We start from the raw sequence: 24,364 nt of genomic DNA, 5'->3' as shown, positions 1-24,364 counted from the left end.
TTGGTTACTCCACAAAAGACATGTCCAGGAGTGGGCACTGGGATACAGTGGTTGTGCTTTCCTGTAAAATATCTATTTTCATGCCTTGCAGACAAAAAACAAACTTGGTGTTTGGCAAATTGTGTTGAGAAAGGGAATGCTGAAGGACAGTGTTTTATCGATCGCATTAAGTTTAACAACATTGGGAGGACTTCTAACTAGCTCTGAGGCTCTGCAGTGTCATGCACCTCTTCCCAAAGTGGTGCCATGTGAAATGGAGAAAGGTTTTGAAGGGTTACTGCAGGGCATCTGAGTGGCACAGGAACTGTTTGCAGGCTTCTATCAGTTGATGCTTGTCACTATTGTCTTTTTCTGTTTTCATTCTCCCAAATCAGAGGGAACAGAATTACTAAAGGAAGCTGCAAGTGGTTTAATAACCCTACATGCAAACTGCTGTGAAGTAATAAAGCATTTTTATCATGGAAATGAAAATATTTAGTGATAAAGATTGCGTTATTTTTTTAGGTAATAGGAGTAATAATGATATTATAAGTCCTGCTGTCATCAGCAGTCACCTATAACTCCATGACTGCAAGCAGTGCTATATGAGAGATTAGTACCTTGCCTGTGCTTCTTATTTGACAGGACCAAAAATATCTCCTTAAAATCACACAATTTGAATATGAGTTTCAGTCCTTTAAACTGATGTGCAGAAGATGACCCATCCTACATAGATGCTAATTTCAGAGCTGGTTGGTTTTAATTACAGAAGCAATACACGTTCTGTTTGGTGGCTTGGTGGTTTTGTTGGTATTTTTAATTACAGCAACAACAACAAAAACCAACCCAAGAATATTAATACCAGATTCTGAGACATATATGAATATTAACAGCCAGCACCTTCCAAAAGTAGCAAATTCAAATCAATAGGCTGAAACTCTGTTTGGTCTGTAGAGGGGAAGTTCTCCTAACAGCTCTCTGCTAGAGAATAAAAAGGATTGTATTTAAGCTCTGGATCAATGTAACCTCACCAGCGTCCCACCAAGGGAGGGAGGAAGTCCATTTTTCTCGGGTGACCAACTGCTGGCATTTAAGAAATGGCAGAGAAGTTGCATCTCTCGTGCACTAGAGGGCACAGCAACAGCTCCGTTAATCGTTAGAGGGTTTTCTTAAGGCAAATATCCCGTCTTATCTCTGCGGCCCGGTGGTGCTGGTTCCTAAAGAAAAGGTTCTTGTAAAGAGCCATAATTAGTCATTTTGCTCCTGAATCTGCTTACACCATGAGAACAAGTCCCGCTGTCTGGTGCCCTAGACAAGCACGCTGCTGTAACACGTGAAGGGAAATCCTGTCTGGTCATTGCGAGGGTAGACATTGAGGAGTCTGCTACAAGATGGTGTGCCTTAAGGCTGCATGTAGCCCTGCTACTACTGATATAGAATCATTCAGGTTGGAAAAGACCTCTAAGATCACCAAGTCCAACCCCAACCCACGCCAACCATACCCATAACCACGTCCCTCAGTGCCACATCTCCATGGTTGTTGAATACCTCCATGGACCCAATGATTCCAGCAATCCCTGGCAGCAGTGCCAGCGCATCACCAACATCACTGTTTCAGGATGAAATAACACTGCAAAAAGCTGTGGTTAAAGCAGTGCTTTCTTTTGGTAGCCAAACTGGAAGCACTGTCTGGAGAAGAGTTATTATCGTGCTGCCTGGTTTTCTTGCTGTTCTGCAACTGACAATGCATCATTTATCATGCTTTGCATTCCAATTTTTCTTTGCATGTTTTCCAGCTCATCATAACATAATTACGTTTCTGTTTCTTCCAGCCAGGGGCCAAAACTTTCTTTTAGTAAGACAACAGCTGCACTGCACAACCTTGATGAATCCCCATAAGGGGAAAATGTGTCTGTGGTGCTTGTTTCTGCCTTGGCAACCCAAATGTTCAAGCTCCTCTTTTTTTGTGACAAATGTTGTTTAAAAAAGCACCCAACCCTGGTTCTTTCATTGCATTTCTCAAAATGAGGTTTTATATTATAATTTAGATGTGAAATATTGAACACCCAGGCTGGCATGTGATTTTTAAGGCTTCTTTTGTAACATTTCTTTTGCTAGTGCTTATAGAATCGTAAACACTGAGACAGAATTTTAGAGGGCTGTAATTATTGTTATGGAGTTTTTTGAATGAATGAAATTGATTCTAAGTGTGAGTATCAGCACAACCTCCAAGGATGTGTTATGCATCATAAAGGAGCTGTGGGGGCACAGGTGAGTTATTTCCTAACTTGGTCTCAGTGGCTCTGGCTTGACTGGAAGATAAAGTTAATTATACGGCCTGGTCTATGAAATGCATTAACTACTAGTGATGGAAAATGTCATAAAAGATGCCTGGTATTTTTATTATTACTTAGTGAAATATTCTATTTAACTCTAATTTGCTGCTTTGAAGCAGAGATTCCTGAACACTTCCAGCAGGAGGAATGTTATTATTTTGCTGGGGAGAAATCAGGACAGAGAATAGTAGGGTTCCATACCGGAGGTGAGCTGAGGGCAGAATCCATTCCTAATGGCTCCTGATTTTACTTACCCAATTATACAATTACTATTTCAAATCTCATCTCAAAATCTATCCGTCAGAACCCTAAACAGCCCAAGCAGTAAAATTTTGGTCTTGAAGTTCCTCCAGATTTACAAGCACAGGGAATATTGTGTCCTGGACAAAACCCCAGCCTGGATAACTGCATATTTGGAGGCAAAATGTAACCTCTGGTTTTTGCTTTCTATGCTTATCTCTTGGATATTTTTACTGATGCCGTCACTATCTGAAGTTTGTTTACATTACAGTAACTTTATACATGGAGTCAAGAGTTTTAATTCATGGCCACTCCTAGTTACATCTGTATGTGCAGTGATCTAAGGATGCTTTTGGATGTTTGAGCACAGAAGTGTGCATTTGAATGTTTCAGCTCTGTCCATCACACTGACTACTGATGTAATGGGCTGGAGGGCTCTTTGGTGTTGATGAATCATAGAATCATAGAATCACAGAATGGTTTGGGTTGGAAAGGAACACAGTGATCACCAGGCTCCAACACCCCTGCTGTTTGCAGGGCCACCAACCTCCATATCTAGTCCTGGACCAGGCTGCACAGGGCCCCATCCAACCCAGCCTTGAACACTTCCAGGGATGGGGCATCCACAGCCTCTGTGGGAAATTGATGAGAACTGTACCTCCTTAGTCAAGGCCAAATTCATCTTCCATCTACCAATGGCGAGTATAACTCAGCTGTTGTTAGAGAAGGTAGCAGGCTTGTTGTTTTGGGTATGCACTGACTGTATGGCTGATGAGAAGAGCTTGCCTTGTGCTATTTCTTCTTTATAACCCCATGGTAAGTTCTGGCAGATTCTGCACTGATACATTTTACTTTTTTTCTCATTTATCTTTGGTTTCTCTGCTCCAGCCACTCACACGTGTTCAATGTACGGCTGCCTAAGAAGTGCATTTTCTTTCCAATTCATGTATAGTAATTACTTCCTAACATCTGTCTAACAGATTTTGTAAGAAGAGTAACTTTTTAAATATTAAAAAAAAGAAGAAGAAGAAGAAGTATGAAATCTTTGAAATCCCCATTATTAGGTTTGTTATCCACAGCTGACTGGATCCATTCCCAGCCAGGAAGCTGGTTCAGCAAAACAGCTGCATCAGTTAGTGAATGGGAGGCCGGATTCTCACCCTGCTGTCAATCAGGAGTAGTACTGGAAAAAGTAAAGAATATCCATCAAGTGAAGTGTGCATCGAAGGAAAAACCTCTCAGTTATTTGATTTTTGCAATATCTGCTACAATTTACTTTATAGCTCCTGGCAAGGGAAAGCACATTCACCAGTTTCCTTCCTTGGCTGAACTGAAGCATATGATAATTATCCAGAAGCATGCCTTGGGAAAGGGGATGACAAATGAGAACTATTGCAGTAAAAAAGAGGGCAGAGCAACTGTAAGCACCTGAAGTATTTCATACATGAGATGATGATGACATTATTACAGCCCAAGAGAGCAAAGGATTGCTAGCAAGCTTTAGAGAAGGACATCTTCAATTCTCAAGGCCTTTAACAACCTTCCTATTTGATCTTCTTATAAATTAGCAGCATGTGCTGGTAATAACATCCAAAGTTACTGAATATGAATGTTCGCCCTCCCAGCTCTCACTTAGCCCCAGCACAAGACATCTGCTATGTGCTGGCTACAGTCTTTGGTACTCTTATATCAAAGCTGTCTGTGGTTTTGTTTCTGCCTTAGAGTCAGTAGCATCTGCAGTTGCTGTGAGCTGCCTGAACGGCTCATCAGTCTCCACTTTTGCACCTTGTCTCAAAGCTCTTCAGAAATACCTTCTGAAACAAACCAGAATTCCTGGGGCATATTTAGTGAGACCAGAAATACATTGTGCTGCTGCTCCAAAACCTGTCAGTGTGAATGATTCATTCAGCTCTGGACCCCTTGGCCACTTGTATCTATAAGATGATCAAATATATTTTTAATTATCAATCTGAGCTATTTACTTTTCCACACTAGACAATGCCCAACTGTATTGTAAGAGCTGTTGGGAGAGAGCCAGAGAATGTGGCAGTGAGATACGGAACATTTGGGCTTTCAACACTTCAGAACATATGGAAAGAAATTTGGAATAGTGCCACATGGGATGTAACTGCATTTCCTCATCCTTGATTTTATTTTTTAATTGAACAGAAGTAGAAGAAATTTCAGTTTTTTGAGGGATCCTAATGACCTCAAGTTGGATATTAAGAAAAAATTTCTTTTCCAAAAAGTGGCAATGCATTGAACAGGCTGCCCTGGGAATGGTGGAGTCACTGTCCCTGCAGGTGTTAAGAAACCTGGAGATGGGTGCTAAATCCAATAGCAAGGTTTGAACAAAATAAACTCCATGTTTAGGGGCAACTGCAGGCAAGTAATTAAACAGGTGACAGTGCTACAGATCTTTCTAGGCTTTTACCACCTAATTTATGAGCTCCCTCACAGCTGAACTCAAGGAGCTACAGCTGGTGACTTCAGCCTATGGGATGAAAGAGGATATATAGTACCTGGCTAGATAGCCTTACTTTCACCTCAAGATGGATGGAAGCAAGCAAGCAAGTAAGTAAGTAAGTAAGTAAGTAAGTAAGTAAGTGTGAACGGGTAAGTGGGTATTTCAGATCACTTGTCTTTAGCATGTAGTTTATTTGTGTGAGTTGGAAATCCAGTGTTACCCTACAAATATCAATCTCAGCTGGGGCAATGGGGAAGTAGTTGAGAAAAGTCAGCTGCAGCTGGATGCTCAAGTCTGGGTATCTATGAAGCAGCATCTTTGGGATATTTCAGAGACAAATGTCTCCTGCTTGTGACAGGAGGAGTCCTTGTATCTTGGGGTTATTGCCTTGCTTTGTCGAGAGAGTGATGCATACTTGGCTTTGTATTTTGGTAATTCATTTGCTACTGCTGAAGAAAAGGCTTTCCATGCATTTCTGTTACGCAGCCTTGTGTTAGTATAGGACTGCAGCAAATGCAGTTTATTGGAATCTGCAAAAATGTATATGTGTCTTTTTTGCTGTGTTGGCATGTGGGCCAACACATTGAATTAATCCTTCCAGCTGGTAGGAAACCACCATCCTCATCCTGTTTCGGGGATGAGGGCCAAGAGAATGGCAGGGGTTTGTACTAAGCAATGAAGTCTGATTCACAGTGTTTTTCTGTTATTTTGTTTCTTCTAAGACAATGTGTAAACCTGAGAAATGTTGCAGTTGTTGTTGTTTGTTTTTTTTTTAATTATTCTGTGTGGCCATAATGGCCTCAAGTTCTGTTTTGAGTATATACTTCCTTGTGTAATGCTCAGTTTAGGTCTTTGTAGTGGAAATCGTGGCTTGAAGCAGTGATTGAACACCTGGTGGGAAGGCAGGGCCAACCTAGGGGAGCTCAGGTGTTTGCAATGCCCCGATTTACTTGAAGGGACGGAGCCAGGATCCACCCCTTCCCAGACCTCATTTAAGGGTTGGCATTGGAAGCAACAGTGTCTTGCCAGAGATCCCTGCATACCTCAGGTCTTCTGAAGGTAAGTAGCTTCTTTCCTTTTTTGTGTGTGTGCACATGGCTGTTGCATTTGAGCAAACCCTCACTTGCTGCTCTGCTGTTATTGCTCTGCTTTCCATCACATTATACTCCCATTTAAAAGTCTTTTTAACCATAGCACAACTGTACTCGTATTTTTCTTAAAGGCATTAACAGCATTAATAGTAATGTCCAGAGCAGATTCAACGAAAATGCAGCCAGCTGTGTGCTTCTTTATCATCTCCATTCCTATCATCATGGCTCTAAAAGGAGGACAAATCTTTCCTATCTGCCCTTTACTTCTGCCTGATTAAGTGGGTGCTATGGCAGCCTCCCTTCACTCTGCTGTAGTTTCATTCCCAGAGAAAGAAACCTGGTGGATGTTCAGCTCCTGGATTGTGGCAACACTTTGGGGAAAGAAGTAGAAAACAAATCAGGTTTCTGTTTGTATCAAAGGGCTGTTGGTGCCTCATCGATTAGGCAGCGTTTGCTGGGAATCAGCAGATCCTTGCCTAAAGGCATCAGGCAATGCAGTTCAACTCAGTAACAACTGCATGACAGAGGATCAGGAGGGAAACCCCTGGAGGAAGAGGGTAGGTGCTGGTGAGCAGCTGACTTTAGGGGCTCTCTTTGGTCTGTTTTTACTTTTTTCAGATTGCCTGAATTTGACAAAGACTCTTTAATTTCCAAGACAGAAAGACCTACAAATTAAGCAACATCTATCTCCTAATGTGTGAAACTGCAATTTGCATACATCACGGCAGCTGCTCAGTTGGCCCTTATTACCTCTGCTGGAGTGTTAATTTAGCCTCAACTTTCTCATTTATTTAAATGAGAAAGCAGCGGGTGGCTGGCATGCCACATTATCCATGAGGCAACCTGGGAATCAGGTCAGCAGAGCCAGGAAGAGATTTCAATGCAGGGGACTGCAGGGGTGCTGCTCCCCGGATGGGTGGACACTGGCATGCCTGGGTTGCCCTTGCCCTGTGCCAAAGGTCAGCATTTATCCCAAAGAGAGAAGATCAATGTTTTGTTCAGGGTGAAATATGAGATAATAGGATTAAGCTGGGTATGGTGGTCAAGAAAGATTCCCTGCCTCTGTTTTCTCGTATTCAAACTGGTGCTGTATGTGGAGATAGAACTACCAAAATATCATAATTTAGCTCTAACATAACTAGAGAAGCTGTGATGTTCCATTCCTGGAGGAATTCAAGTCTAGATTGGATAGGGCCCTTGGCAGCCTAATCTACTTGTGGGCAGTCCTGCTCTCAGCAAGGGGTTTGGAGCTCAATGATCCTTGAAGTTCCCTCCAACCAATGCCATTCTATGATGAATACAGCAACCTCCGCTTGCAGAGCACTCAATGTGATGAGGTCCATAGCCCAGCCAGGATGCTATGCAGGAGTCATGCTTTTGTGTCCCTGCTTCTTGAAGTATCTCTTTACAACTGTGTATTTGCTGACAAAGAGCAAGCCAGAGCAAATCTGCAGAACCATTGGGCTGCAGATTTGAGTGAGGTTATAATCTGAAATCTTTCCTAGGAGAAGCATCCTCTTGGGAACTGGTGGGACTCTTGCTTAGAAATGTGGTATTTATCCAGCAGGTTGATTTCCTGGGCAGCCTAATTTGGTGGTTGGCAGGTCTGCCCATGGCTGGAGAGTTGGAAATGCATGATCTGTATGATCCCCTAAAATCTAAGCCATGCTGTAATTCTGTTGTGATAATTGATAATTGTGAGAAGCTGAGATTCAGAGTGGGCTTTTTCTCCATGAGGTGACTGAAGGCACGATATGGTTGGTACCAGGCAAAAATTGATTCTGAGACATTAAGTTCAACACATTCCCAAAACACTGAAATATTTGCATCAAATTTCATTCCCACCTACTCCTTATCATTGTTTTGAAGTTTGCTGTTAAAAGATCACGTGTTTGTTGTAGTGCCACAGACATTTTTCCACTTGCTATTAACTTAGCTTTGTTCAGCAAAAACTTTTGTCTTCGCCTACTTGTTAGCCGTTCATTTTCGCAATTAAAATCACCATGACAACACATAATGATATCAGAATGAAAGGATTATGGCTTAATTGCATGGAGGAAGTGGAAAGCAGAGAAAGCTTTGAATTCCAGCAGACCCAGCCTGAGCCTCGTTCACTGCTCCACCTGTGCTGTCAGTAAGTACTGCCTGCCCTGGAGGATGCAGGGATTCAGGGAATATTCAGAGTTTTGAGAGCAATAGAAAGGAATTTGTCTTAAAAGTGCCAGCTAGCATTTTTGTGGAATGGGCTCTTTGTATGAATTAGCTAAAGAAATGCACTCAGCAAAGGAATGTGGTTGTTATTATGGTAGCAGAGTCATTTTTGTCATACTGGTGGCATTTCATCAGTTTGCTGTTCCATCCTGGCTTCTGTGAAAACTACAGAATGGGGCTGGGTATTTACGTTTCTAAGATAAAGGTGAAGTTTAATAGGAACAATCTGGGAGCTTCGACCACAGGCATCTTTGTAATCTGATCTATCACATTTCCTGTCATGAGTAAACTTTCATCACTTTGACTTTTTTTCTTAGTTCAGCTCACAAATGAGGTAGAAGATGTACATCTTAATTTCCCCTTCAAAACAACAATTTGCTATTGAACGTTCCTGAACACAACGCTCACCATATTTGAAAAAGCCCTGTAATATTACCATCTGACTAAGCATCAAGATAAGGAAAGACATTTCATTTTCAGTTTTCTCAAGAGCTAATATGATCAATCAACCAATTAGTTCAGTGAGTAAATATATAACACTGCTTGAAAAAGAGCATTCTGGAAGTCCCTTTAATGTCTTTCTTAGTTAAAAGTGTAGGTTCAACATCAATCAGTTTTATAACCCTACTTTTTGCTTAATGTTTTTCTCATCTTTGTTTAAACGTATATCCATATGTTTCATTATGGCCCTCTTGATTTCCCTTTCAATTTAGTGTGCACTGCTGCCTGTAGGTCTACAGCTGATGGAGATCAGTGCAGCCCCATTATTCCAGACCAGTTTAGTTGATCTGCTTCTGATTTACATCAGCATAAGCATGTCGAAGGTCAGGGTTTACAGCTGATTAAAAATATGTAGATAGTTTGGAGGCAGGAATCTTCTTGCCAAAGCTGGTCATCCCTTATAGAAAGAACTACTCTTTTTTCAGAGTCTTAAAATTGCTTGAGTTGGAAGAGACCCTTAAGGGCCATCTGGCACAACTCCCCCCCCGCAATGAGCAGGGACACCCACAGTTCCATCAGGTGCTTGGGGCCTGTCCATCTTGATCTTGAGTGTCTCCAGGGATGGGGGGTATCCCCAGAGATGCCCACCTCTTTGGGCAGCCTATGCCAGTGCCTTACCACTCTTATTGTAAAAAAAAACCAAACAAAACAACAGTCTTCTTCCTTATATTTAGTCTAAATCTCCCTTCATGTAGTTTGAAACCATTCCCCCTTGTCCTGTTGCTCCCTCTTGTTCCCTTAAAAAATGTCATTTTACAATTTCAGCTCTTAAGGTATAGAAAAGCAGAAGTTTTGGGCAATGCCTGCCTGAAGAAATAGCAGTCTTGGTTCTGAGCCCAACCTGAATAGGTTGAACCAGCAATTGCATATCCTTTGGGGAAGGAGAGCAGTACCATTGCCAGCTGTCCTGATGTGGCCCTGTGCCTGACACCCGAGCAGCGCCATGTTCCAGCCCAGCTCTATTCATAGCCCTGGCACCTCAGTGCACACAGCAGCTCTCTGCTGCAACATGAGATTTGTTTCCCTCCTTTTTGAGCCCTGTCTCTCCCACACAGCCCCACAGGCACCTGCTTGCAAAGGTACATGTTGAATCCCTTCTTGGAGCTGAGCTGGGTGGGAACAGTGGGGCTTTGGGAAGTTGGATGTATGTCTCTTGAACAAGACTGCAGGTGCTGCTTTGCTCCCATCAGGGTATCTCCTGTGTGTCTGGGACTGCTCCATACCATCAGAAAGTTCGAAGTGTTTCATATGAGGTGTACAGATTTGTTGCAGATGTGTGAGTGCTGGAGCTGTGTTGGGTGCGCTGCATGGTTTTGCTGGGAAGTTTCTTTTCTGTTTGGATGTATGTACCCAAGTGCTTGCTTGGAATTGAAACTAGAGAAAGTCTGTGGTGAGGGCTGGTTTAAAACTGGAACTAATGTTAAGTTCTAAGGGTTTGCATCATTTTAATTTTGCTGCTTAGTGACTAGCACATTGAGGTCTGCATACCAATGTTTGCTAAGCAAAAGGATATGTACTTCAGAGTTTTATATAAACATAGGCAATTGCTGTTCGCAGTCTTTTCTTCTGTAAAGCTGCAAATAGAGTTTGATCTGCACCTAATTGTTAGATTATTTCTTCTAATTGTAATATAGTTCAGTCTATAAAAGCACAATATGATGTAATTGTTCCAGAAAGAAAACCTTTCCTGTACTCTGCAGTATGGTTAGAAAGAAAAGGAATGAGAAACTTCTCTAACCTCTCCCAGGCTGCTGAGAGAGCTAATGAACTGTATCTCAAACTCATTTTCCTTCTCCTGGCATCTATTGTTGGATGTGCAGGAAAACTTGTGCATCCTCTTACCATGAGGAGCACTTTGCCATTTCAGTTAGTTTTGATATGTAAGAAAATTATCTGCTTATATGAACCGTAAAAGAAACAGGTTCAGTGTATGCGAGTTTAGGTTCTATTCTTCTTGTGCAATTAGTGCACATCATTGCTCAGAGTGGGGGTTGTTTACAGGGAAGTGTTTGTGAGCAGAGCCATGTGCATTTTCTGTTTATGTTGTGGGATTCTTTTCACTGTCTCCATGGAGCCTTGAACTGGACCAAGATTAAGGTGAAGGCTTATTTGAAGATGTGGCCCATGAAGCTTTTCTTTTTTAGCTTCTTTGATTTTTATTTTTAATGAATCTATAACAGCTTAAAGAAAGGGGAAAAAAGGCTTTGTGTGCTGAGATAGGATCAATATTAATCCAGTCCCACATCAAGACCTCTGTCTTAGCTGTAAACAGGGCTCAAACTGTCAAACCTTTCCAGAATCACCAACTACCCAAGTGCTTTGAAAGGTGATTAAAGCAGCTCCAGGTCTCCCATAGTTAAGTGTGTTCCAAACCATTTTCAGCAGAATTTCAGGCTGCTTGAATCTCACTGCTAAGTGGTGGGGAGAAGCCAGACCATAACCCAGTAGGAAAGCTCTCACAGGCAGCAGGAGCTGGCTGTCAGACTTCTGAGGGCCTTGGCTCAGCTCCTTGGTGTCAGATGGCATGTGGGAATAAATAAGGTGCCACAGGATTGGAAGGAGAAAAAGAGTTGACATCTCTCAGATGTGCTGCTGTACGTTTGCAGCGTTCACTTCTTTAAAACCTTGCAGTTCCTGTTTTCTTTCCAGCAACTACGGGCACATAGGATGGTTTGGGTTGGAAGGGACTCATCATCTAGTTCAATACCCCTGATATTGAAAGGGACATCTCCATCTAGACCAGGCTGTTCAGTAGATTGGTTTGGATCACCTGAAAAACACCACCTGTAGGGCTGATCCAGGGAGACTGAGAGCACTGAGCAAGGAGAGCTCCTGGTCTGATTTCAGAGACCACATCCCCTGGCAAATCTTTTAAAGCACATTGGGGTTGAAGTTCTACTGTGGAAAGCATTGCAGACTCTGCAGTTCCAAAATTACACTGTGACCTTAAATAGAAAGCATAATTTTAACTTGCTTTGGTGCTTTTGAAAACCTGAAAAACCTAAATCTCTAAGTACTTAGCAACTGGTAGAACACTGAAAACTTGAGAGAAGTGAGATTTATGGTGGTGGATGAGATACACCCAAACACCAAATGTCTAATTGTCACAGGGAACCGTTTATTAGAAACATTTATCCGTATACCCTGTCAAACCACACAGACATAAATTCTATAAAAAGAGTTGGATGCTCTTCCACTCTTCTGCACTTCTCTTTCTATATTTTATCTTGCCTGGATGGATAAAAAATCACTGAAGAATAATATATAAATCAAAGCAAGAAATGTCCTGGAAGGTGACCTGTGGTTTCAGGGAACAGCTCTTTAGCTGCAGACCAGCAGTGCTTCCCTGTTTGATCATGGATAACTGTTATTTGAATGTGGTTTTTCAGCTGTTTGGACACCGAAGTGACAGAATCTTAGAACTGTTAAGCTTGGAGAAGGTCTCTAAAATGTTGAGCCCTACCATCCACTTATCACCAGTAATGCCCACTAATTGACTTCATTTAATCCATTGATTTTAATCACGATTTTAAAATGATATCCTATGAGGTCATAGCATAATTTCACTTCAGATGAAGTATCTAATTTATCCCCTATTAGCCCGGGAAAAAAAAAAAACAAAACACAATTGGATTGACATAATTTATTCTTGATAGGTGCTGTAGCTGCTTTTATCACCTTATTGCTCTCTAAGTTTGTGTAATTCAATTTCTCTCAGCATCTTTCCTAAAACTAGTTAAATTAGCCTATAATTCCCTAGAAGATTTCTTTCTATACCTTATTCTTGTGATATATTTTTCCTGATATCATGATTTGTATTATTATTTGCTCTTCCTGAGTACTGGGGTAAGATTTTAAATCCCTGTCTTAAATGCCAGCACAGCCTCTGCAATTAACCACCTGAATTATAATGCGATTATTATCCGGGTGTTGATTTCTGCCTGGCTGTGGCTGTCAGCCAAATGTCATAATGCACACAATTAGTAGATTTACTCCCTGGCTTACTGATAACAAAGGAAGCACAAATAATTCATAGGCAGAGGCACCGCTTCTTTGATGTGACTGAACTCTGATCCGCTCAGCACCTGAAGGGATGCAGGCTGAAGAAGGGCAGCCTCATTAAAGTGGAGAATAATGGAAACAATGCGAGGAGGAAGAGGAGGAGGAAGGGATGACCCATGCTGGGCGTTGTGACCTCTTTGGGGCTGGGTCCTGTGGCTCCCAGCCTCCTACTATGGCACAGGAACATGCAAATTCCTGGGGACATGGGGAGAGTCAAGGAAAACCCATGTCCCAGACTGAAATCATGTCTCTAATTACAAGGCTGCCTTTTTTTTCCTGGGGTTAAGGGAAATTCCTGATGAGATGTTTCCATCTGGTTCACAGTCCCTTTGCGCTGGGGCAGTTCAAAGAGGCTGCAATGTAACTGAGAATTGAGGACAGCGTTTATTTATAGTTGGATCATAAAAGCTGTAGAGCTGAGCTCGCAGCAGTGTGCTTATTTATGTTTTAAACAGCACCCCACTGCTGGTAAAACATGTGCTGTAGCTCTGGTATAACATTAAGTGTGGCTTTTTGTAAGGTTCATAACATAAAGGTTAAAAAAAAGCAAAAGTTAACTAACAAAACAGCTAACATGTAAATAAAGATAGCAGCCAAAAATGGAGGAAAATTAACAGTGCAGTTCTGAGATGAAGTAACACCAATGGAAGATTTGTACCTGGATCAATTTTTCACAATACCAGGAAGAAATCCCTCAAGAAGTTGGATTCTAGTTCCTTGTGATGTTACAAAGGATTTGAGCTTTATGTGGGGCTTTGTAATGACAACCCAGCCTCTGGCACCATCTCAGTACAGTGTCTCAATGCCAATTGTGTTTGTATCACATTTATCCTTTCTTTTAATATCAGTGTACTTTGCTTTCCCCTCTGGGTTACAGAGGAAAAAGAAAGCAGCTCCTTTTCATTATTACCTTTTAATAGTCTTTCCAGTGATACATGGGAGAATGTTAATATCTTTACAGTGACCTCACCTAAACGCTGCCAGAAGCCAGGAAAGGAGTGACAAGTCTGTAGCTAATGTAGGGGATGAAATTCTGGTTAATGAAAGGATTTATAGAATCACAGAATCATTTAGAGATGGAAGAGACCTGTAAAGGCCATCTGGTCCAAACTGAGTGATGGGTGAAGGCTATCTCCATCACTGTACGTGAAAAAAGGAACTGACTCTCTAGGAGGGTCTGTTATGACAGGATGAGGGGAAATAGTTTCAAATGAGAAGAGGGGAGATAACTCAGTTCTACATGTGCTTCCTGATACGTATAAAAGTCTGGAAAAGATGGCGATGTTTAATCATCTCACTTGTTCTTTGCACTGGAAATGCACATTTTTGTCCATTACAGAGAAGGTGAAGGATGTGTGAAATTATGGGATCAAAAAGAGGAGGGAGAGAAGCTGATAGTTTTGGAGGAAGTTTGGTTAGTTAAGGTCACTGAACTTGGAGGTCTTGTTTGTAGTAAACACTTATATTAAGCTGGAGGGTGGGCAGCCCAGTGAATGGCAGTACAGCTCAGCTGCTTGAGATACATGTTCTCATAACATGATCTTTTAGTCTTTAGTTCCTTTTATCAAAACACAGTGAAAATCAAACATTAGGAAGTAATAAAATCGCTAGAGGGGAAACAACAAATCGGCCACCTGATTACCACAAAGGATTAAAAAAAGAACAGCTGTTTCAAAAAAGGCTTTTGTTGAATGTAATGGCTGCTCCATAGGTGGCTGATGAAGAACTAAGACCTAAGGTTTCTTGAATTTCATTTCAGTGTAGCCTGGAGGAGAAGAAAAAAAACCTACATTCAACATCCCTTTATTTTTGTGTAAAAAATTATCTTTTATTGATTTTAAATATTACCATATGAGCTCTGAACCTGGCCCATGTTCAGATTGTGAAATTGATATTTTGTCTTCCAAATCCATTTTTTAAAGCCTGATAATAACCCAGATTCACGTCTCAGATGTGTTGCTTCTAGTTCCAAATTTAGAATATGGAAAAAATTGAAAAATCAAGGAAATGTAAGTCTTCAAGCATGCCTAGCTTTTAATTTAGCACTCAAAGTGAGGAATCTATTTAATTTGCTAAAATAGAGTGATGACCACTTCCAAAAACAACTGGACAGCTAAAGGAGTAGGACTGAAATTTATAATATAGCTGCAGATACCCTCTTCCTCTTTGAAATAACTGTAATATTAATTTCTTTTGGTCTTTCTCTGTAGAAAAAATCAGATGTCAAAGAATTTCATATAATCATTTTCTATGTTGATTCAGACTTCTTTAATGAAACACACTTCTTTATGCTTTCCACATTAGAGAAAGATTAGAGAAAGCAAGCTCAATCTGATGTACCAGATCCTGATGCTGCAAATTTTAAGCTGGTGAGGAATGTTACTCATTTGAGCAGTCTCATTAACCAATTCATACCATGCTACAAATGTGTTTCAAACATGGTTATACCATAGCTTTAGGACTTGTCTGTGCATCAGTGATTCATGACATGATTCCTTAATGCATTTCTGCCACAGAACTGTCTCATTATCACTTTAGAGGCAAAAACTGCTAAGGACTGATATCCCTCAAGTGATGGGTAGGCTTTATTCTTCTACTGACAGCTTTTCCACCGTACCTCACATTTTGGCTAATCTGAAAGCTCATGAGGTTTGCTGAAGGGCCCCAAATCCTTCTATAAATTGCCAGGGAACTGGGTTGCATTGGTGGCTTTATTTCCCACTGCTTTGCAGAGGTGTGTAGATCACTGTAAGAAGTAATGAGAGTAGCAAGCCTAGTGTGTTCTTTGTTTGTTATTTTAAATCTTAAAGTCTTTGTTGAAGTCCTGTCTAGAAAAAACTCCTAGTTTGAGTGGATCTGTGAACACTGAAAAGGCATTGCTCCATCCCACTGCCCAACCTTAGGGAGAAGTTGAGAATACAGAGTATTTCAGCACCGAATCAGTGGACTAATTTCCTTTGGGTGCACATGGAAGACAAAACTTGAATATCCAAGTTAAAGCCTGACCTTGAGTTTATTAGAGTCAGTGCAGATCTTTCACTTGATTGTAATAAAAGAGGAAAAGAAAGAGAAGGCAGCTGGAAAAAATCATTTCGAAGGGAGACTTTCTTTGAATAGTCACAAAACTTTGGGGAGGTATTGAATATTAAGTGGAATATTAATGATCATTTAGAGTATTGTTGTTTTTTTTTTTTTTAAGTCCTGGAGATCTTCATGAGTTCCTAGCATATTTTTACATACTATTCACATATTACTAGTTTATGACACCCTTTACGGAATGATTTACCTTTAGAAATGAACAGCACTATTAATTAGCCTATTGATTTATTCTTATTGAACCACATTACCCTTCTATCTCTAGAAACATTCTGGATGAAGACCTTGAATTCCAAGGAGATCTAACAAGAGAGAGTTTGGCGATTAACCATGGATCGTAGGACTGAGGAGAGGAGAAAGCATCGCCACAGCTTGACTTTACTGGATCAAGTAAAAAGAATGAAAGAATCATCAGAGATAATTGATGTTGTGCTAGTTGCTGAAGGTGAGAAATTTCCCTGCCATAAGGTGGTACTAGCTGCCTTCAGTTCTTACTTCAAAGCCATGTTTACCTGTGGCTTGGTTGAATGCACTCAAAGAGAAGTGGTACTGTATGACATCTCTGCAGAGAGTGTGTCTGTAATACTCAATTACATCTACAGTGCGGACTTGCACCTCACTAACCAGAATGTGCAGACTGTTGCAATGGCTTCGTATTTCATGCAGATGGAAGATGTTTTCAGCTTGTGTCAGAAGTACATGATGGACCACATGGATGCTTCCAATTGTGTGGGCATCTACTACTTTGCAAACCACATTGGAGCAGAAGATTTATGCGATCGAGCAAAGAAATACTTATTTCAGCACTTTGCTGAGGTGAGCTTACAGGAGGAAATATTGGAGATTGAAGTCCAACAGTTGTTGACTCTTATAAAATCAGATGATCTGAATGTTTCCAGGGAGGAAAGCATTTTGGACCTTGTCATTAGATGGGTGAATCACAGCAGAAAGTCACGTGCAGAACATCTTATCAAGCTCTTGAAGGAAGTGAGACTGGTACTGGTCAGCCCTTCCTTTCTCATGGAAGCCCGCAAAAGGAACACTGTGATCCTGTGCAATTCAGAATGCAGTGATATGTTTGAGGAAGCATTGAAAAGCATCAAACTAGCCACCCAACCTTCTCTCAGCTTGCGATATGGCATGGAGACTACTGATCTCTTACTCTGCATCGGCAACAACTCACATGGCATTAGGTCAAGACATGGGAGCTATGCAGATGCCAGTTTTTGCTACGCTCCTGCAACACAAAAGACTTACTTCATTTCCTCTCCAAAGTATGGAGAGGGTTTAGGAAGTGTTTGCAGTGGTGTTGTCACTGAGAATAATGAGATTATTGTGGCAGGAGAGGCAAGCGCTGCCAAAATGTCTAGACAAAAAAACAAGAACATTGAAATTTATAGGTGTGTACCCTGTTAGAAAATCTCTGATTATTTACAAATTTTAAGTAAAAACAAAAACTCAGAGATCAAGAAAAGACAATTACACAAAGCGCTCTTTTCCTGATACTTTTCCTGGAGATTTTGGCTACTCTGATCTGTTTTGAGGTCTGTAGTGGGGGGTAAATGTGTCAAGTGAATGACTTAAGGAATCCAGTAGGGCAGAGGAAACAGTCTTCTCTGAGATATCCATGTTGATGCTCAGAGATGAAAAGATAAAGACTGATAATTTAAATCTTATTCTAGTTTACTTAAATCTTTTTCAGATGGGCCTATTTTAAAGAAAGCCGTAGCTTTTCTGGATTAAAGACAATTAAAAATAACCTTTTTTCCAAACACAGGTACCTAAATTTAAAGAAGTAAATCCCTATGGGTCAGTTAAAGTAGCTCTATTTTCAGCTGTGCTGAGCTGTTGCTCTTCCTGCTAATTTCAGTGGGAAACAGTTATTGAACAGCACATGCAGAAAAATGGGACTCCTTACCTTGATTATGGTCAAGTATCTTTGCAAGAATGCTTAAAGTCAGGATCCCTCATCCTAAAAATGTTTGATCTTGCAAACGATGAGGCTAATTGTAAAAAGTCTCTATGAAGGAGAAAGCTCCTCTTGTCATTGCATCACTGAATAAGCACTGAAGATGAAGGGGACAGCATTTGTAAACAATCATTGGACTGCACTTAACCAGGGCATTTACAGCTTTGAATTTCTCTACAGATACCACCAGCGAGGAAATCAGTTTTGGCACAGCCTGTGCACCGCTGAGTTCCGTGAACTCTATGCATTGGGCACTGTCCATAATGATCTCTATGTGATCGGAGGGCAAATGAAAATCAAAAATCAATATGTGGTCACAAACTGCATGGAGAAGTACTCAATGGAGCAAGGTACCTGGAGAAGCACAGCACCTCTGCCGGTGCCATTAGCCTGCCATGCAGTGGTGACAATGAAGAACAGGCTCTATGTGCTGGGTGGCTGGACACCACAGGTTGAGAGAAGTGTCAATTATGTTTCAGAAAAATGTTTGGTTTTTTTATGTTGTGTGTTTTTTATGGTGCTTCTTGCATGGGAAAATAGATTGCTCACATTAATGTCTTTTCTAGGAAAACTTAACAGGGTAAAGAGGGATAATATCCATATATATATATATATATATGGATTATTTTATATAATTTATATATAAATTTTTATATAATTTTATATAATTATATATTATATATATAATGCTTCAACAGGGGTTTTCAATAGGGCTACTGATGCTATTTTCAGTACAACAGGTAATAGACAGAGCTATGCTACAAGGCAGGTGGGTATCGGAAATAGTGCTTGCTCTCTCCAGTCATTACCAGTATGAAAGATGCTTTCTAAGAGTTTAATCCATTCTTATTTACTGCTCGGTGCAGTTTAGTTTGGGGTATTCAAGGGGAAAAAAAGAAACTTTTACTTGGCACTGATTTAGAGCACCTGTAATTGTTACTGCCAACAATAATATTTTCAGACTGTCATCACATCTCATTGGTTTGTGATCACTTGAAATATATTACTGTTTGGAGTGCTTAGATGAGATGTATTCAGCAAACAGGATTTCCAGCTCTTTGGATCTTTAGATTGCTGAAATCCTCAAAGGAGACAGCAGAAAGATCAGAGAGCCTTTTTTGCACAAGAGAAGGGTTACCTTGCTGTTTAAAGAAGTAAATTATGAAAACAGGTTTAATGTAGAAACAATCTGTCCACTAAGAAAGGAGGAAAGAAAACTTGGACTGGAAGGTAGAACAGATACAAGTGTGAAAGTGAAATTCATCTGTTTGTCTTAGCAGGTCTCCAGAATAGATTGGAAGGGGAGAAAATGGGAAGGCTTAGATGCACACACTACAAACACTAACCCAGTGATGGTTTTAAAAAATCACAGGCACCTGGGAAATGCCTTAAATTCATAGCTGACACACAGCATGTGTGTACTAACAGCATGTGAGTGTGAATTCACACACAGGCAATCTGCAGTTGAGCAGACTAATGCTAATTGACTCAAAACTATAGCATTGTAACAGAGCAAACTGTCATGTGTGTCACCACAGAAATGATGTAGGATGTGAATTTAGAGCATGTCAAGTAGTGCCTGCTGTTAAGTATGTGCTCACTTTGTACTGAAAATACAGAGTTTCTCAGTGAATAAATCAGTATTTCACATCTATCATGGAGAAAAATGTGTCCCTGGCCACTCTAATGGAGTAATCAGGAGGTTCAACATTGCCTGTTAGTTTGACTTCTACTGTCTTGTACATTATATCATAGAACCACAGTATCATAAAGGTTGGAGAAGGCATCTAAAATTATTTAGTCCAACTGAGCACTTACCACCAACATTGCCCACTGTGTCCCACTAAACTATTTCCTTCAATGCTAGAAATGTCTCTTTGGAGTGCAAAGGAATAAGCAAAGTAAGAACGCATCAACCAGCTTTGCAAGTAAGCAAAGTAACTTTCTCTTCTCCATGTGAAAACTTTAATCCTGGGAAGTTTCTGAATTCTCACCATGAAGCCTACTGCATACAACTAAGATGTACTGCATGTGGCCTGAGTAACAACAAAAGTAGAAATTCAGCCATTAGCAGGAAAAGAAAATGCAGCAACTTTTCCCCTCTATTATTAGTAGTACTTCATAGGAGCCTTGCAAAATAAGCTGGTTCTGGTAGAGTTGGGCCCATAAATGTATCATTATTACCCAGATCCTCAGCTTTATTGCTACAAAATATAAATTCAGTCTTATTCACTTGCCTTCCACAGCATACTCCCAGCTACAAGTCGGGTGCTGTTAAACCATCCTGCATGCGCATCACTTTGCAGCTATAATGGATGTGTATGTTATTTATCTGCTCATCTGTCTGCTGTGATTAATTGCACACAGGCATGTGCGGAGGGCTCCAAATGTTGTATTATTATATGGCTGTCATATTTCATACAGATGGATCTGCCTGACGATGAGCCGGATCGATTAAGTAACAGAATGTTTCAGTATGACCCAGGCCGAGACAAATGGACAGAGTGTGCACCAATGAAGTACTCCAAATATCGCTTCAGCACAGCCGTGGTCAACAGTGAGATTTACGTCCTGGGTAAGAGGAAAGAGATTTTTAACAGATAGCACCACAACTTTGTCTTTTTTCCTGCAATTTGCTTCTGTGAAGAGAAATATCTCACCCTTTGCTACGTACTGTAGGACAAAGTGTGTTGGATTAAATGGACGGTGTTTTTTGGGATCTATTTCTTCCCAATGCAATTCCTTAGTGCTTGGACTAAGCAGATTAAATTAAGTGAATGCTTAGTGTTCTGAATTGACATAACAAAGGTATTTTGTTTTTTAAACTACTTTTCTTTGGAGTACTGATGGGAACTATAAATAATAATGAATTTTAAAGGATGAGTAGAGAAGCCCTGACAGCATCATTTCACAGGTGAGCAGTGGGAAGATAACTAACATGCCCTATGCCAAGAAGGAATGGTACAATAAGAGAAGAGAATTTGGATGTCCCAGACAAAACCACAACGGTTTGTAGATTCTTATAAAATTCAATGAATCATCCTCCTCCAACCAACTCAATGCACTGCATTTTTTTTTAATGGAAAGCCTGAATCTCTCACTTTGTTCTTTTTTAAATCAAAGTTTTCAGGCTTTTTTTTTTTTTTGTTTCAAAACAGAAGTTTGACCAAAAGTTTTATGAGTTTTGTGGAAGAGTTCAGCAATCTCCTTTCCCCAGATCTTTTGTCCCAGAATAATACTTGGCACGTCCCTAGTTCTGCAGTTCATCCATAGCATGACTTTTCCCTAAAGCAGTTCTTTATGGCCCCTCTGCCCAAGTCAGTAGAAAGAACATCACCTGCTTTTAAACACTAGTAGACATGACTTAGGACGAGAGGTTACGGCCTCAAGTTGTGCCACGGGAGGTTCAGGTTGGATATTAGAAAAAATTTGTTCTCAGAAAGAGTGGTATTGGCACAGGCTGCCCAGGGAGTGGTGCTGTCACTGTCCTTGGAGGTGTTCAAGAGCTGTGGAGATGTGGCACTGAGGGACATGGTTATGGGCCTAGTTGGGGTGGGTTGGGGTTGGACTTGGTGATCTTGGTGGTCTTTTCCGACCTTAAGATTCTATGACTTCTTTCAAGCATCTCTGGGCAGGTATTTTTAAATGATGTAAGTTTGTCAGTTCTTTCAGGTAGGATCTCTGTCTTCCCATATTTTCTGTACAGGTCTCAGGACATTTAGGATTAGCTGGAACTTAATAGCATAAATGAAAAATCACCTCGCAAAGCATTAATCCTCTCTAATATCTCTGATGTGTGAATACAAGTTCTATCATAAATGTGAAGCAAAAAGCATAGATGGTGCACTGGTTTTGAATGAGAAAATGTGGCAGCCTCCTTGATATACGAGTGTAATTTTTGCTGTCATCCATGTAGGTGTACACCTGTAGTAAGCAGTCTGTTGATTTCAATGGTGTTATGTTGGACTCTCTTTGTTCTAACCAGATCAGCGTCTGATACTTATCCATTGAAGTGTGATGTTTTGAAAAGTCCTGTTGGCACAGAACGTAAAGTACACACTCACTGTCTAAAAACCCTTCGCAGCCCAATTACCAGTGCCAGTGTGTAAAACCCTAATGATTTAAATGGAATTATTCTAGAGTCACACTTATGGGAGGAAAATGAGGAACTGATTAGAGTTTTTTGTCTGAATAATAGCAGTGTGCATGAACTTGCACCATGTGTCTGAATCAGCAATCCTGCAATGTAATTGTTGTGTAATATTCCTAGAGAATCCTATGCTATTTATACAGCGTAACTAAACCTTAAAAGGAAACGAACAGCATTTCCTAAGGCTCAAAATCCTTTCTCCTTTTCATCCCATTTGACTGTCTTCGCTCTTTCTCTCCATATTTTCCCAGGAACATAACTATATTCATTGGAAAGCCCAAGAAAGAGCAGTATTGTGTTCTTAATGACAGAGGCAATTGAGATAGTTTTGGAATAAAACCAGATGGGAGGACTCTATTTAAGGTCATGCATCTTAATCTCTTGCTTAAAAAAAATATCCTTTGCAGCTAAGACTGAAAACTCATTGCAGCCAACGGATAAATTAGAAAGATTTATCTAAATGAACCATTTGAATGCTACATTCATCAGCTTATAATGAAACACATTCTGCATAACTGCTGTCTCTGAAATACGGGTCACTGATAAAAAATATTGAACCACCACAACAGCTTTAACCACATGTTGCTTTTATGTTACGCAATTCCTGCTTTAAAAATAAGAACATATAGAAGGACTTAAATGGGCAATCCTATTAGCGAAGATTTAGGAATCAAAGAATTTTTGTTTATCCTCTTTAGCCTGGAATCCCACCTCTTTAAAACTTGTTTGGTGTTTTTTCCCCGAGTTCTTGCCAAGAGCTTCTCTTAAAAGTTTTAAGCAATTAAATGAGGTTCAGTTAAGACCTGAAAGTCTCGGTCATAAAATACTTATTTGAATATGCACTTTAGGGTCTCCTTGGAAAGGAAAGCTTATGTAGGAGGGAATGGAAGGAGACATTTTAGCTTTCAGGTTTGAGTATTGGCCATGAATTTGAATAACACCTTCTCCTAAAAGAAACATGCCTATTTTTAGATATGCTTTGGACTTTGGACAAGTAGCAGATTACAGGCCTGATTCTGCTCTGCTTGTACCTGTGCCACAGTCTCTGTGGTGCCTGTGTGCAGGAAGGGATGAAAAAGGCAAAATTTGATTTGAAATACAAGATCAGAAATGCTCCTTACTCAAAAATTATTAAAGGAAATGAGAACAAGGCACTAGAGGAGAAAAGAAGCTGAAACTGAAGTGTACACCGTATTGAGGAAGACAATTAGTTGGTGGGGTTTTTATTTTTCAGCTGTGCTTATAATCAATCTTCTGCCCTTGTGCCTTCTACAAACTGCATTACATCATCTGCTTTGCTCTGTGTTAGTAAAGAATGACAGCGCTTCTCATCTCTGGAAGTGCCTGCTAGGACTGGCTTTATAGCTCCCTCATTTCTGCAGGAATCTAGTTATGCAGCCCTGCTTCTTCAGGGAGTGAGCAAGCAATGGAAGCACTGAGACTCTCAGCTTGAGTGCTGTTAAAGAGTAATGAAGGGAAATGTTACATAAGAGATTCATGCTATTAAGACCATTGTGTGTTCCAGAGATCAATTTAATAGTGAATTATTTTACGGGAGGCAAAGAAGAGCATAAGTTTAGATTTCACTTGCATGTTGGAGAATTCCTCTTTTTTTTTTCCCCAACCAAGTCACAGAAATGACAGTAAGAAAAAATATTGCTCCGTATTATGATCTGAGTATTTAATTATATGGCAAATAATCCCAGTATCAACGCCCTGATCTCAATCACCCTGACCAGCCTCGGGGCCTCCACCCACACCCTCTACTCATAGGTCCATGGGCACCATTTAAGCACATGGCTGGGGAATCATTAAATTTTCATCCCCTTCGTTTTGCTTGATGATTTCTGGGCTGTTGGTGGACCCTTTGCTGTTTCCTGCTTGTGCAGCTATGCCTCAATGGCGAGTTCATTGTGTTGCCTGGGACAAGCTTCCCTTTGGGAGTAGCTCTGAATGTTTCTCTAGTATGCTGCTGTAGTTGAGTGACGTGGGTCATGCTTAATTTAAGCTGTCTGTAAGTGGGGGAACCAAGTTAACTCTAATGCTCAGTTCCTAGCACCAAAATCCTAAGGGCTGAGTGAGGCACTGGCAAAACCTGCCTGGAGAAGTAGTGGGTGCCCTGACCCTGGGGACACCCAAGGTCAGGCTGGATTGGCTCTTAACACCTGATGGAGCTGTAAGTGCCCCTGTTCATTGAAGGGGTGTTGGGTTAGATGGCCTTTGAGGGTTGCTTCCAACTTAAGCGATTCTATGCACATATAT

The 24,364-nt window shown here is 40.6% G+C and overlaps 2 protein-coding genes across 4 annotated transcripts in view; one reads left to right on the top strand and one right to left on the bottom strand.

The window, feature by feature from the left end:
* The window catches only part of MGLL (monoglyceride lipase), an 84,888-nt gene that overhangs the window by 55,305 nt on the left and 5,219 nt on the right, over nt 1-24,364 (bottom strand). The gene's annotated exons all lie outside the window — the stretch shown is intronic.
* The window catches only part of KBTBD12 (kelch repeat and BTB domain containing 12), a 32,850-nt gene continuing 18,013 nt past the window's right edge, over nt 9,528-24,364 (top strand). Inside the window, exons 1-4 of one of the 2 annotated variants that reach the window (XM_015875229.2) lie at nt 9,528-9,904; nt 16,249-17,383; nt 18,133-18,403; nt 20,377-20,527. In XM_015875229.2, coding sequence (XP_015730715.1) covers nt 16,314-17,383; nt 18,133-18,403; nt 20,377-20,527 — 1,492 coding nt within the window. In that variant the 5' untranslated portion in view covers nt 9,528-9,904; nt 16,249-16,313. Of the gene's footprint in view, nt 9,905-9,933; nt 15,257-16,248; nt 17,384-18,132; nt 18,404-20,376; nt 20,528-24,364 lie in introns of those variants that run through there. The other variant, XM_015875230.2, reaches the window with a different exon arrangement.

This window comes from Coturnix japonica, chromosome 12 (assembly GCF_001577835.2).
Source record: "Coturnix japonica isolate 7356 chromosome 12, Coturnix japonica 2.1, whole genome shotgun sequence".
Lineage (NCBI taxonomy): Eukaryota > Metazoa > Chordata > Aves > Galliformes > Phasianidae > Coturnix > Coturnix japonica.
Note: the sequence above shows the minus strand (reverse complement) of the source record. Positions and strands in the feature narration are given on the sequence as shown.